This window comes from Podarcis raffonei, chromosome 11, assembly GCF_027172205.1.
Source record: "Podarcis raffonei isolate rPodRaf1 chromosome 11, rPodRaf1.pri, whole genome shotgun sequence".
Taxonomy (NCBI): Eukaryota; Metazoa; Chordata; class Lepidosauria; order Squamata; family Lacertidae; genus Podarcis; species Podarcis raffonei.
Window position 1 is genome coordinate 3,662,302 of NC_070612.1, and position 15,315 is coordinate 3,677,616.

The following is a 15,315-nucleotide window of genomic DNA, read 5'->3' on the forward strand; positions in this document are numbered from 1 at the left end:
GAATATATTCTCACTGCCATCCCTGAAGCTGACGCTCAAAGCTGGGACCACCATGCGAGCACCAGAGAGCCAGATGACTGGACCTGAATGGAGGAAAATGGGACTGCCAGATTAAAGGATTTGAGGGCAAAGAGTCAGCCATGAAATAATGCTTCCAGAGACACTTGACCAGGCTTCCTCAAACTCGGCCCTCCAGATGTTTTTGACCTACAACTCCCATGATCCCTAGCTAGCAGGACCAGTGGTCAGGGATGATGGGAATTGTAGTCTCAAAACATCTGGAGGGCCAAGTTTGAGGAAGCCTGCAACTTCACCCATCATAACAGGAAGGTATTGAAGAGGAGCCACTGGGGTCTTTCTCCAGCGAAATCCTTTGCCAAGCCTTGGAGACCATCACATGCATGACCTAAGTACAGGGAGATACATCTCAGTCCCCCTAAAGCTTGTCACTGCCCCACCTATTCCTGGCAGGGTGCTGCTTCCCTTGCTCGTTCCTCAAACAGAAGCTGGCTGCTATGACTGCACAACCTCACTGTCTATCTCCACACACGGCAGTTGACTGCAAGGGATTCCTGCAAGGAAGCATAGATTGGGTGCTGCTTCTGTGTGTGTGTATTTGTTTGTGGTTGTTGTTTTTTTATTTTTGTTACTTTTGTTGAAAATTTAATAAAAATTTAATACAGATATATTTAAATTTAGAACCTTTTTCAATGGAGCTTAAATTTTAGAACCATTTTTTTACACAAACACATATATACACAATACAGACATGCATATAAACATGGGTATTCCTTAGATCCCAGCCCCTCTCTAGGTATTTGTGTCTCTGCTTTGTGCAAGAGTTAAAAACAACCATCCATTTTTCTGGTATAGGGTGATCCTACAGCACAGGGCCCCAGCCCCATAACTATACTCTTGCCAGGACAAGAAGAGCTCAACAAGGATGCAGCAGCAGTAGTTCTCCTTCATCCTGCTGCTTCCATTTTGTACACAAAGGGGAGAAGGGTACTTCTTCAGCTAGCCTTACAAATAACTCATTTTGGAAGTCCATTCTTAATCTGAAACTGTTCTTAACCTAAGGTACCACTTTAGCTAATGGGGCCTCCCACTGCCACCGCCGCGCGATTTCTGTTCTCATCCTGAAGCAAAGTTCTTAACCTGAGGTACTATTTCTGGATTAGCAGAGTCTGTAACCTGAAGCATCTGTAACCCGGGGTACCAATGTAAGTCAAAAAGTTACTAGCCTGCAATATTTGTTTTGCCCCCTTCTCCAAAGTCAGCATGGAAACACAATAAAAAGTGCCTTCTTCCATGACGGATGGTGGAGGAGAGACACTCTGATAGCCCACTGTGTTTTTTGTGCTGACTCTGGATGAGATAAGACTACTCTTCCTTTATAGCTAGCCAAGAAATCAAGTGAGCTGGCTGCTCAGTCACCTGCATGAAAATCCTGGTTGCCTGTGGCTACTAGGCAAGTCATCAAATACAAGGCAGTCTTCAGTGATTTTAGAACCGATCCCTTTCATCTTTTGACTCTTCGAACACATGGATGTCTCCATCCCCTTAGGTGCCACTTTACATTGGCCAAAGGCTAACAACACAATGCTTTCTTCCCCTCTGAAGAGCTTGCCATTTCTTGCCAACAGAGGCCTGTGGCACAGATCACAAAGAATGAACAAAGGGTGTGTATGTCTTCTATGTGATGCCTCTTCAAGAGCATGACTGGGAGTTGTGGCTAGACATTACCAAGAAAACATGCCCTTCTGGGTTCAGCTACTCCTTTCAAAGAAGTCTTCAAAAGCTAATAAAATTATTAGCTCTGCACTGTATGTTGTTGTGTAAGTGAGGTAAGTGTAAGTGATGCATTACTCCAATATAGGAGCAGCACACAGACCAGAAGGGTGGCTAAGCCAAGCCATGGAGAGAACTTTGCTAAAGGATGTACAGGGCAGAATGAGAGGCATGGCATTGCCATGAGTGAGAGGAGGAAAGGAGGGTGTAAGGCTGAGGCTACCAAATGCTTGTTTATGCAATCTCAACCATGCCAGTAGGTCATTCTGCTTTGACCAAAGCTAGGTTAGCACAGTCTTCTTCTCTATGTTCTGGTGTTTGCTGGTACTTTGTGCAGAGAACAGCACAGTAAACAGCATGGCTTCCTCTTCACCTTGACATTTGAGGTGGAATCTGGCAGCTGAAGCAGCATTCCAAAACAAGAAGGATTTACCAAGCCACCAAGATCCACAGGATTCAGGCAGAAATGCCCCTTCTTTCGCTTCTGAGGTTATGCAATAAACTCTCAGAAAGAATCACGCACAAGGATGGAGAAGATACAGGCAAAAAACAATTCACCGCAGTTCCTGCACTTACTCTCCAGGAAGGTCTGCCTGGTGACCACATTAACAACCTTGCAGCACCAGGCTAATGGGGAGGGGATTCCGTGGATGCCACAAGAACCACAACTGGTGACCCCAGATGTACCTCCTTCTCCTAGGAACGGGATGAAATGGGATTGTAATGCTTAGTGCTGTTACAGCCAATCTGCCCCCTCCCACTCCCTTCCAGTCCCAAATAGGGGGAGCAGAAGGACATGCCTCTTTTTGACAAATCTCTCAAGAGTTCTGGTTTCATTTGCCCTTCTCCGTACTGACCTGCTGCCCAGGTGCTTGGCCTGCACTTTTCCAGGCATCCATTGGAGCAGGAGCAGCAGCTACAGGCACCTTTGCTTTCACCTCCACTTTCTGACCTTTCAGCAGGTGTCTTGCTCTAAAATTCCTCTCTGTGGAAATACCTAGAGATTGAACAGACAAGATCAGGAAAACTTTGAGTCGTTCTTACAAAGCACCTCCCACACTGAAGCTTCCCACAAAAAGAGGATATGAAAACAGCAACCCCCCCCCAAAAAAAGCTTAGGCAGCAGCCCAGCCTAAGAAAAACTCTTCAAGAACAAAAACAAACCAACCCACACTTGAGAAGGCCCAATTATAACCCTGCCCAACACCAAGCACCCTGCACTTTGGACTTCTTTCTGGCTTTGAAGAGCCCAGCCAGCACCCAAGAAGTGGGTGGGTGGCAGCAATTAGCACAATTAGTCTCTGGTGCTGACAAAAAATATTTATCATGGGAGCAGAGAGCACATTGGACTTGCTGTCAGCTGTGTTATCTTGTTAAAATTATCCATGAAATTTTTTTTTTCCTCAGTAAAAACAGAATATAAAAGCAGGTCAAAGCAGGTGAACAAAACTCTGCCTCACCTTCTCTGATACCTCTGAGTAAGGAAGGGCCAATTGGGAGTTGGCTAGGCAGGCGAATGAAACTCAAAAGCCTGCATCTAATTTGTCAGGAAGTCAGGGCATACAATGAAATTATTCAGTGTTTGATCTACTCCCAGGGTAGGGCGAGAAGGAACATGATGCCACCACCTTTGGGAAGCTGGGCAGGTCTAGGTCTGGTTAGTGCTGGGTGGGAGACTGCCTGAGAACCGCATGTGCATGCATGCTACTTTGGGCTCCATGATGGAAGAGAAGGCTAAATGTAAGCAAATAAACATGTAAATATGAGCAGCTAGAGATCAAATGTTGTTAAATGGCAGCTTTAAGCTATTTCTCTAGCTCAGGCACATCCAACTCCCAAGAGACTGTGATCTACTCCCAGTATAAAAAAACTGTCAGTGATCTACCTATTGTCATTGGAGAGATGAGGATGTGTGTGGGGTGGATGGATTGCCCATAGTTGTTGAGCTTTTATTTGTTAACTTTCAGTAAACTTTATTTAATCCCACAATCAATAAGGGTCCCGTGATGTACCAGGATCAGCTGGGGATGTACCGGTAGATTGTGATCTACTGGTTGGACATGCCTGCTCTAGCTCTATGAGGAGTACCTAAAGGCTGGCTGCCAACCTGTGAAAATGAGATGGTGGTGCCTAAAAGCACGCCATGATTTTTCCAGCCTCCCTAAAGGACTTGAAAAGGTTGTATCCCTAAGTTATCATTTGAACTCTTTTACTTCCAGCCCTCTCCCCAAAGTTACAAACAGACCCCCAATCTCATTTTAACCCATTGCTCCAAAGTCGCCAAGATAAGAGTGCATGTGCCGTATGCACAGAGTGAATCTGAATCAGGTCCTGGCCCAATCCACTACCCAACAAGTCAAGTTAAATTTGGCAACCATTCAAAGATCATACCTAGAGCTCCTCTTCATCAGAAACTGAGTGCAATTTTATTCAAGGAAAGCAAGGGCAAAAGGTTTGTTCCATTCCACATTTGACAGTCTGAATATTCTTCTGCATAAAAACTGAAAGTTCAGAAGCAGTGGAAAACACTAACCGGGAGACTACCAAAGCCAGCATTTCTGTAAATCCACTTTGTTATTACTCTTAAACGGGCCTCATTTAAAAGGTTGTCTTTTATTAAAGACCCTGTAACTAGCTCAATCACGGAGATAATGAGCCACATTTATTTGTATTAGCCTTGATTATAAAAGCAACTCCTGGAGGCTATACACTCAACGCATGCTCCTCAGACTCTTATTATGGACACACAGAGAGTAAGCTTTACATTCACACATTTTTTTAAAAGCTATCTGGGGCTCTTACAAGCAGGTACTGGTATTTGGGGGATCAGGAGAGAAATCTGGGTAAACTGCACCCGCAAGACCATACCATGGGACCCTTCCCTGTTGGACCATCCAGACTGCCATCAGACTGCAAATCTTTAGCAGTCATTTATTAACTCATGGTAGTTTCAATTAAAGATTCAGGTAGGTAGGCAGGCAGGCAGGCGTGTTGGTCTGTCGTAGTCATAATAAATAACAAGATGAAAGATTTAAAAGATATATATTAAAAGATATCAAAAAATAACTCCCTTAAGAGAATCAAGTCTTTTTGTCTTAAGAGAGTCTTTAAAAGAATCTTTCCCCCATTTTTTTTTAAATAATTCCAGTAGCACCTTAAAGACCAACTAAGTATAAGCTTTCTAGGTATGAGCTTTTGTGTGTATACACACTTCTTCAGATACTCTGAATTATCAAACTTAAAACTATGGAGAGACCTGGTCTGAATAGAGATATTGGATTCAGGTACCATTACAGTGGTACCTTGAGTTACAAATACCTCAGGTTACAAAAGCTTCAGGTTACAAACTCTGCTAACCTGGAAGAGTTACCTTGTGTTGAGAACTTTGCCACAGGATGAGAATGGAAATCATGTGCCGGTGGTGCAGCGGCAGCAAGAGACCCCATTAGCGAAAGCACGCCTCTAGTTAAGAATAGTTTCAAGTTAAGAATGGACCTCTGGAACAAATTAAGTTTGTAACTAGAGGTACCACTATATACATGCTAAAGCTAATTTTGGTCATCTATCCCTTTAAAGGACGTGGATGGCGCTGTGGTCTAAACCACTGAGCCTCTTGGGCTTGCCGATCAGAAGGTCGGCGGTTTGAATCCCCGCAACTGGGTGAGCTCCCATTCTTCGGTCCCAGTTCCTGTCAACCTAGTAGTTCGAAAACATGCCAAAAAGTGCAAGTAGATAAATAGGTACCGCTCCGGCGGGAAGGTAAGCGGTGTTTCCGTGCGTTGCTCTGGTTTTGGTGTTCTGTTGTGCCGGAAGCGGATTAGTCGTGCTGGCCACATGACCCAGAAAAACTGTCTGTGGACAAACGCCCGCTGCCTCGGCCTGTAAAGGAAGATGAGCGCTGCAATCCCAGAGTCGTCTGCGACTGTCAGGGGTCCTTTACCTTTTTTATCCCTTTAAAAATCCCTTGCCCTTCCCTGTGGAGCCAACAGTCACCAACAGTTATAAAGTTGTAGCAACCTCTGTGTCTAGGTATGACACAAAAGCTCATACCTAGAAAGCTTATGCTTAGTTGGTCTTTAAGGTGCTACTCTTTTAAACTGGAGATGCAAGATGTGTGCCCCTCCCCCAGACCCTTAAAGATGTTAGAATCATAGAACTGCAGAGTTGGAAGGAATCCTAAGGGTCATCTAGCCCAGCCCCCTGAAATGCAGGAAAATGAAGGTGGCCCTTATGAGGATCGAACCTGCTGCAACCTTGGCATTATCAGCACCACGCTCTAACCAACCGAGCTGCCTAGTGCAGGATAGCCTTCTTTTGCAGAACTCTGATGCAAAGTCTCTAAAACCACTAACTTTGCCTCTGGGAGCCAGGAGGTCTGAGCCTCCATTTCTAGCTTGATACAGAAGTAGGACAATTTCTTGCTGCGAGTGGGACGCCTAATTCTAGTGCCAAGGATGGAAAGGACACTGGGAGGGAGTGATGAACAAGCTATGGGTCTGTTTTGCAGGTCACCAGCTATGGGGTCACTTGGTGAAGGGGAGAGGCTATGGGGGCATACAATATCATAAATAGGACATGTCCCCCAAGACATACAGAAACCTCAAGGGCCATGCAATATACTTCTCTCCTCCCCCATCGTTCTGCCCGGACACTGAGGTCCAGCTCCGAGGGCCTTCTGGCGGTTCCCTCACTGCGAGAGGCCAGGTTACAGGGAACCAGGCAGAGGACCTTCTCGGTAGTGGCGCCCGCCCTGTGGAACGCCCTCCCATCAGATGTCAAAGCGATAAACATCTACCTGACATTCAGAAGACATCTGAAGGCAGCCCTGTTCAGGGAAGTTTTTAATATGTGACATTTTAGTGTATCTTTCATCTTTGTTGGAAGCCGCCCAGAGTGGCTGGGGAAACCCAGCCAGATGGGCGGGGTACAAATAATAAATTATTATTATTCTCCCCACCACCAGCCCCGTCTTCCCCATGACGGCAGCCACCAAAGTTACCAAAACTTCAGCTGCAGCAGCTCAGAGTTGACGGGAAAAGCCGGGAAGCCCCGAGTTCAAGTCTCCGTTCAGCGCGACTATTCGGGTTGCTACGCTGAGCACTAGATGGAGACTTCGAAGGACCTATAGGGGAATTTAACACACTGGCAGCAGCACTTGTACTGGAACACGAAGCAGCCCCGTTTAGCACTCTCTCTTTCCCTCAAGCGACGCTCCCCGGCCCCTCACAACACCCCTGCAGAGCAGGGCGAGGGGCGAGAGAGAGGGAGGCTGGCAGGCCAAGGTCCCCCGCCCTGGGAGTGGGGGCTTCCCCCGGAACCCCCGGGCCTGGCTCCCCACTCGGCGGGGCTTCTTTCCTGAGGCAACGGAGGCGGCTCTCTGCACATGCTCAGGAAACACGGCAGCCTTGGCCACCGTCTATCATCGGCCCGCCGTCAAATAAGACACCCCCCCCGCTTTTCCTTCTCCTCCCGCCACGCCCCCCACCCACCCGCGAGCCCCTCCTGAGGGAAGGATACGGTCCTTACTCCACGTCCGTCACCTCGAAGCAACCGCCAACTCCAACGTCTCTCCGCCCAGCCACGCCCCCGCGCCCGACTCTCGGCTCCCATTGGCTGACGGAGAACGGGCTTCGCTCAGATACGGAGTCGGAGGAGGCAGCCAATGGAGAGGACTCGGAACGGGCGGGGGGAGAAAGGGAGGAGAAGGAGGAGCCGGCTCTCCCATTGCCTTCTGGGAGTCGTAGTGCCTGCTCTCCTTTCCTCCCCCCTACAGAACGGCGATCGAAAGGAACTGAATGAAACGGAGGACTGCGATTCCCGAAAGCCACCGCGGCGGGGCTTCTGAGCTACGGGTCGCGAGAAGGGGCAAAACGCGCTCACCTGGTCCTGCCGCCCCCCCTTTGGCTGTTCGTACAGGTGTGCAGGTGGTCAGGGGCTGATGCGGGAGGGAGGAGGCAAAGGATGGAGGAGAAGGCCCTGCGCAGCGTGAGCGGCTCCAGCAGCACCAAGCCCTACCTGGAGAAGCTCACCCTGGGGGTGACCCGCATCCTAGGTAAGGTGGAGGTGGAGGTGGCATCCCTGGTTGCCATGGAAACGGCCGAGGGATGGAGCCGCAAAGAGCCTTTCTTCCCTCTCTTGCTCATTGTATGGCGCTTTCCCCTCAAATCAGCCCTGTGAGGGAGGCCAGGCTGAGAGACAGGGACTGCCCGCCCACCACCCTGTCTTTTCCCATATTTATCCTCACAGCAGTCCTGTGAGGGAGGCCAGGCTGACTGACTGCCTCGCCAAAGGTCTCATCCTGTGAAATTCTTGGCGAAGTGGGTTTTTATTTGTTTATCGTGGAAATAAGAGCGGCTGAAGACCTAAAGGGAGTGGGGAATGGGACAAACCATCCTCCAGGAATGGCCCTACTGCAGCTAGCGAACCAGGCAAAGGTACTGCTAGCTCAGTGACATTTTCCATTAGCTCTTCCTAACATTGGATGAATGTTTAGTTTAGTGTGATGCAAATGAGCCACAGTTTATCTCAGGCACACACATTTATCCCCCAACTTCCCCAACCTCCTTTCCCCTCAAGACTGGGAGCCCAGTCTAACTAAAGGACCTAACAGGATTTCCCCCATCTTTTACCTTTGATGCTTCAAAGGGCTCCCTAAGGGGGGGGTGCCCTTTCTGTCCTCTTCTATTTTCCACGCAGAAGCTTAAGATCTGCCTACTTGATAGCTTCCTAACACCGTGTGCTGTGCAACGACTTGCTTCCTCTAATTCCGTCTTCCCCCAGACCAGTGACCTCTGGGAGATTTGGAGCTGATGGAAGCTGTAATGCAGTGGTGTCATGGACTGGCTGGATGCTGAGAAGCTAGGGAACCCCCAGGGGAAGAAGGCTCTTGGAATCATAGAATCAACGAAAAGCCCTCAACGACTAGGACCCAACTTATCTCAGGGCCAGCCTGATTCCTGATTCCTCAATCACTGAGAATCTCTGGTGGTTCCCAGCACCCCTGAGTTTCATCTAGTATTCATTAGGGATGTACCCTTCAGTGTGACAAGCCAAGTCCTGTGGAACTCCCTGCTACTAGAAATTTGTCAGGGACCAGCCCTCCTTTTTTGAAATCTTTGTTTGTTTGTTTAAACAGGCAACATGATTTTAACCAATGAGTATTGATTGATATTCATTTATATTTTTATGGATCTTTTGTTGATTCGCCCGTCTTTATTTTCCCACTCACTATATTTCTACAAAAGGGCAGATTATAAAATTTGTAAGTAAATCCATCAACATGTCTCTTTCACAACTCTCATCTTTCCTCCCTGTTGGGAACTGGAAGTCCAGCAGCAACATCTGCAGGACTCCATGCTGACTCCCCCCCACTATGCTATTCCTTGTCCCTCCCAGTCCCTTTTCCTTTCACGTTGTGGCTCTTTAATGTTGCAAGCCTAGAGGCAGAGGGACTGTCTGGTTTATATTCATCTGCAAACTGCTTTGGGGGAATCTTTCTGGTTGAAGAGCAGGGCAAGTATTGTTTACACTGATTACTCTTTTTGCAGAAGCTTCTCCAGGAGTTACTGAGGTGACGTTTGTGGAGAAGGTGCCAGCCGAGCGCCATGCCATTGTTTCATGGGAACAGGTAAGGCTGGCTATTATTTATGCATATCGCCTCTCCTCCCCCACGGTGCTCGAGTCAGCTTTTGCAGTGTTATTAGTTTGGATTTTCAGAACAGAGCACCTGGAGGTGAGGTCGTTTTTTTAAATGGGACTGCATGCAGAGCTGCCCTCTGGTAACAGAGCAGGTAAAGCTCGCTTCATGTGAAACTATTGATAGTAAAGGAGCTTGCAGTTTGCCCCTTTGGCACTAGGCGACACCGTCCTTCCTGGCTTTCCCGTCTCAGCCTCGCCAACCTGGTGCCCTCCAGCTCTTGTGGGAAAAGTGGGCACAGCAATGAATGCAATCTTTACCTTTGTGAAGTAGCCTACTTTCTACACACTTTCACACACCCTTCTCTGTCCCTCATCCTGGCAAGCGAGAAGTCTAATAAGCTCCAGGACATATTCAAGCCAGGCAAAAACACTCGAGGAACGTGTGAAGCTAGATGGCTGAGCAAATATGGATTTGGGAGTGTCTTAAGGGCCAGGTGGCGACACCAACTTGGCTACTCTTCTGGCACTGATTTCAAGTTGTTCGTTCTAGGCAATGCTTCTCAAACTTTTTTCCCTGGGCCAAACTTTCAGAATAAAAACAAGAATTCTTTTAGTGATAAGAAACATATTGGAAAACAAAAAGAAACAACTCCTAGCAGTGCTTGATTTACAACGCAGAAAACAACTACTTTATAGTATGATCATGGGGCACCCAAAAAGCTTAAAACAATGCAACTACATAAGAGCAGAAATCATTCCCAAAATGTAATTATAAGCGAGCCTCTTACGTATCTTAAGTACGTTTACAAACTCTGTGAAAGGTGTGAGCTTGCTTTTGTCTTCTAATGTTACTGATACTAGGTCTAATTTGAGACAAACATATGTCTATCAACAGAAAGAAAGCTTTCTCTTTTCTGATGTTAAATATTTGTTAGAGTTCAAAATACCTATTCGCAACAACAGGTCATGGAGAACTGTAGAATAATAGTCAATGCTCCTGAAAAGAGGCATGGATACTGTTTCTGACAACATTCCCAAAAATTATTTTTATACTATACTATACTGAAATGTTTCTTTTTTTTTATTCTCCCCGCCACACTTGCCATTCTCCCCTGCCACCCCCTTTGAGAAACACTACTCTCAGGGGTGTTAGACTTGTCCCCACCAATTATTCTCCCTCTGTTAAATTGGGCTATAATGATGAACTGAAGAATCAGGGGAATCTGACCTGCTGTTGGGTCCTGCTTTGAAGAGCACCCTCTGTGTGTGCGACGCACCCTTCCTCTCAATGCTGCCGCTCTGATAGCTGTTAGTTTAGGAGGCACGAGTTTTCAGGGCATGTAATCCAGGGCAGCAGAGAACCGGACATAGCAATGACATCAGGCAGCAGGCAGGCAGCTCAAGAAGAGGAGCAATGCAAACCTGGACAGAGCTGGCCCTGCGGATGCAAAGTTATAGATGCAGCAGGGCAAGGGGTCAGTCTTGACATAGGCCGACAAGAATGCTGAGGGGGAGAGATGATAGGGCTCTCAGACAACAGCTGGATACTGCAGGCCTGTTTCTGTCCATCGGGGCCAAGCAAAGTATAGGAGAAAGACAAATGCTGGAAGCAGTATAACGGACAAGAGGGCCAGCTGCACATCAAGGCTTGTTTGTTTATTAAATTTGTACACTGCCCTACACAACATAAAACCACAGTATGAAAAGCACAAAATACAAGTTAAAAATAAAAACAAGAACAAGAACAAACCAATAACAACCTCCCTTGTTTGCAGGCTAGCACACTCCACAAAGCAAGGATGCCCTCCAGATGTTGGGAAAGGATTGTAGTTTAATGGTAGAACATCTGCATTACACGCAGAAAGTCCCAGGTTCCATCTCCATCATTTGCAGGTAGAGAGCTTCCCTACCTGAAACCCTGGAGAGCATCTGAACCCTGGAGACAATGGTGAACTGGGTGGCCCAACAGTCTGGTTGAGCATAAGGCAGCTTCCTATGTCCCAGTGTTGCAGTACTCCAACTCCCATCACCCCTGATCCTTGCCCATGCTGCCTGGCGCCCATGGGAGTTGGAGTCCAACCATATCTAGACGGGGCCACACTGGCAATTCCTGCCACAGAGACAGTGGCTGCTGCTTGATTCTCTTTTTCTCCTGCCCTCGCCTCTCCTTGCAGAAGAATGCCTGCGTCTTGCCCGAGGATTTAAAGAATTTCTACCTGATGACGGATGGCTTCCACATGACTTGGAGTGTAAAGTTTGACGGTAAGAATAAGCCTTTCACAGCTTGGGATGAGTTTACTTACAAGGTCACCTTCTTCACTCATCCACTTCGATCTGCAGAACTGACAACATTACAAACACCCCATAATACTCATTCCGCATATGTAATAAATTAACATTTTAGTGCAGCGGCACCCACACTTTAGAACTCCCTGCTTATTGACAACAGGCAGGTGCCTTCTCTGTACTCTTTTTGGCAGTTGCTAAAAATATTACTGTTCAGGCAAGCCTATCCAGTCACAAAGAAGTATGGCATGTGTTTTAATCCAGTTTTTAGCTAATCATTGATTTTAATTAATGGAGAGGGGATTACTGTTTGTTTTGTTTTTGTTCCTGTTTTTACGGGGTATTTTGTGTTTGTACCTTGTGTTTTTATGCTGTGAACCGCAGTGGGATCTTCAAATGATGGGAAGTATACAAATAACTAACTTACTTTTGAATGCTTTTAAATAGCTGTTTTTAACTTTTTGTTGATCATTTTATCGATAACCACTCTGAGAGTTTTACTCACAGTCAAACAGTATACAAATGCTATGAAACACACACAAAATAAACACATTCTTATCTGATCAACAATTGCATTCACACACGATTTCCTTTGCTTAAGTTGTGTTCTGTCTTTAATTTGGGAAGGGGAGCATGAAACAGGAACTGTTCATCAGCAGAAAAATTCCTATTTCAGCAGCAGCACTCTGTGTGCTGCCAATCCCATCTTTGCTGCCGTGATGGTTAGGCACTTGCTTTTTGCAAAAAGCAAGCAAGAAAGCTGAGATTCTTCTTCAAAGGGCACCATGTTCTGTGAACCTTCTGTGCTCCTACAGAATAGTGCCATCCATGCCAGCAACCTAATAATGGCTGCCTTTCTTCCAGACAACCCAATGCCGCTTGGCTCGATGACCATCAACAGCATCTCCAAGCTAAACCGAGTCAGAGCATCGCCCGTCTACGCCTTGCCCAATGCCCCCACGCTGGCTGACTTGGAGGACACCGATGATGAAGAAGGTACTGCCCAACCTCACCCCTTTGTCCATGGGAGACCTCGGTCCATCTCTCCACACCTCCCGCTACCCCACCAAAAGTTTCCGTGACCTTATACACAAGCCCCACCGACGCCCAGCTTCCCAAGCTCTGCCTGGTTTGAGTATTCCTTGCCCTGCACCCGATGAGAATGCCTGCCTGCTTTGCTCAGCCTTTTCTTTCTCCCCAAAGGTAACAGTGGTCAGCCAGAGAAACCTCACTTGGACTCGCGGAGCCTGGTGTTTGAGCTGGACCCGTGTGGAGGGAATGGGAAGGTCTGCCTTGTGTACAAGAACACCAAGCCGGGTATGTTGTGTGATACCAGAAGCCCAAGAGCTGCCTGCACAAATCAGCCCCATCTGCAAACCCCAGTTAGCTTTTGCCTTATCTCCCACATCTCCGTTTTGGACTACTGTTCCTAGCACCATACAGTTGTGCTGGCTGAGACTGATGGGCTTTGTAGTCCAGAACATCTGGAGGGTACCAGGTTGACAAAGGCTGTTGTCTATGATGGCCTGTGATGAAGTCTTCCTGAAGCAAGCTATACCTGGCTTTCATAATATGCCATTATTATTATTATTATTATTATTATTATTATTATTATTATTAAATATTAAAATTTGTATACCGCCTCGGAGGATGAATTTCCCTTGGAAATGCCTTTATCCTTTCTAGAAAGCACTGAGGCCCAGATCGTCATTCCTAGGCCTCAGAGTTCCTTATTAAAACCCCCTTAGAGGTGGAGTGGTCTGTTCTTCTCATCCTGCGGCCTAATAGTCTCTCTTCTCTCTTCCAGTTGTCACCCCGGATTCTGAGATCTGGTTTCTGGACCGAGCTCTCTACTGGCATTTCCTCACCAAAACCTTCACCGCTTACTACCGGCTCCTGATCACCCACCTGGGGCTGCCGCATTGGCAGTATGCCTTCACCAGCTACGGCATCAGCCCCCAGGCTAAGGTGAGAGAACGACAAATGGCCCGTCCCTTTTCCTAGGGTCTGCCGCTCCTCCCCATTCTGCCTTCACAAAAGCCCTGCGAAGGAGGTCAGGCTGTGAGTGAGTGATTGGCCCAAGGTCACCCAGTGAGCTTCATGGCCAAACTGGAATTTGAACCCCGGCTTCCCAGGCCCTAGACCGACCTTCTAATCCAGTGTGTCTCAAACTTGGGTCCCCAGCTGTTGTCTGGACTGAAGTTTGAGAAACACTGCTCTTACCACTATGCCACACCACCTCTACACTGATTGGCTGCTACTCTCCAGGGCTTCAGGTGGCATCGCGGGGGTCTCTCCCAGCCCTCCTTGGAGATAGCAGTGGGGATTTGCATGCAACATAAATGCTCTCGCCTCTGAATGAATCCTTTTGACCCACGGCTGAAGTTCTTCTGTTCCCTTGCTCTGTTCTGTATCACTCCCACTTTCCCAGAGTGGTATTTAGACACTGACTCTCCAGACCCTACAACATTGGCCTTTGAGTCCCACTTCAACCCAAAGATGAGGTTGATTTGATTCCCCCACTTCTTCCCAATGGAAATCTTCACTCCCGCATTGTTCCCTGATGGGGAGACACTAACTTGTGGTCCGCCTCAGGTGCCAAAATGTCTTGGGCTGTCTCTGCTTGTGGATTAAGATAGGCCCTTTGTCCTGGATGGACATTTCATTCCCTGGTGAGAGTTGGACAGGAAGTGGCTGTTCCTCTCCAGAGAGACTTCTCTCGGTTGAGATGGTCTAGGCCCCAGAGACTTGTAGAATCGGAATGGATTTTCTGGCTGGCATGTCTGGTGCTCCTGAGGCCCTGGTCAATGCAATGCACTTGACCTACAATGGTCAAGTGAGCCGGGACATCAATAGGACTGTTCCCAGGTGGCTTCCCTGACCCTGTGGAGCCCTGGTGGAAATCTTATAGCAAGCTTGGCTGGGCACAGGTACAGGTGTATATGCCTCTGAACACTGGCTCTCTCAGCCCCTCTTGAAGACCCCAGGGATTGAACTCTGCATCCAACACACACACACTCTGACACCAAAGCACGACTCTTCCCTCAAATACACCATGCAACATGGTTTTAGGATTACCATGCTGTGGTGTGATCTCTCTCCTGCAGCTCTGTGCCAAGAAAGCCTTGCAGAGGGTAATAATATTTTAGCAGATCATCCAGGGATTAAATTGGGGATCTGCTCCATCCCAAGCAGACCCCCTTCTGTCCCTGAGCCCATCTAGCTGTTTTCCTGTCTAAGGCCTCCAGTCCCACGGCCGGCAGATAACAAGCCAGGAGCCAGGCACTCACCTTCCTTCTCTGCCATGTGCAGCATTATTTTTATCACCACTTTTGATAGTTATCAGATTGGCAATTTGCCTTGACAGGCAGGGCGCGGAGACTAGAGTCCTCCTCTGCGTTAGGACGGCCTTTGGACCAGAGAGCCACACCTCTTTGGGATCCTGAGTTCCCTGACTTACCTTTCTTTTACCTGGTTTACCTTTCTTTTTTTGCTTTATGTGTCTCTTGTGGGCAAATTATATTTAGATTTTGTTTGAGAATTATATGTTCCTCCCTGTTTCTCTTTGTTTTATTGTTCAATCCATTCACATTCCAATTC

The 15,315-nt window shown here is 47.5% G+C and overlaps 1 protein-coding gene across 8 annotated transcripts in view; it reads left to right on the plus strand.

The window, feature by feature from the left end:
• Nucleotides 1–15,315, plus strand: part of TPGS2 (tubulin polyglutamylase complex subunit 2) — a 190,199-nt gene that overhangs the window by 101,639 nt on the left and 73,245 nt on the right. For 2 of the 8 annotated variants that reach the window (XM_053409007.1, XM_053409006.1), the window contains exons 1-6: nucleotides 7,681–7,843; nucleotides 9,339–9,418; nucleotides 11,604–11,691; nucleotides 12,580–12,711; nucleotides 12,919–13,032; nucleotides 13,523–13,683. The exons of 3 other annotated variants lie outside the window; for them this stretch is intronic. In XM_053409007.1, the coding sequence (XP_053264982.1) occupies nucleotides 7,753–7,843; nucleotides 9,339–9,418; nucleotides 11,604–11,691; nucleotides 12,580–12,711; nucleotides 12,919–13,032; nucleotides 13,523–13,683 (666 nt within the window). In that variant the 5' untranslated portion in view covers nucleotides 7,681–7,752. Of the gene's footprint in view, nucleotides 1–7,678; nucleotides 7,844–9,338; nucleotides 9,419–11,603; nucleotides 11,692–12,579; nucleotides 12,712–12,918; nucleotides 13,033–13,522; nucleotides 13,684–15,315 lie in introns of those variants that run through there. 3 more of the 8 variants (XM_053409014.1, XM_053409013.1, XM_053409012.1) reach the window with 2 other exon arrangements.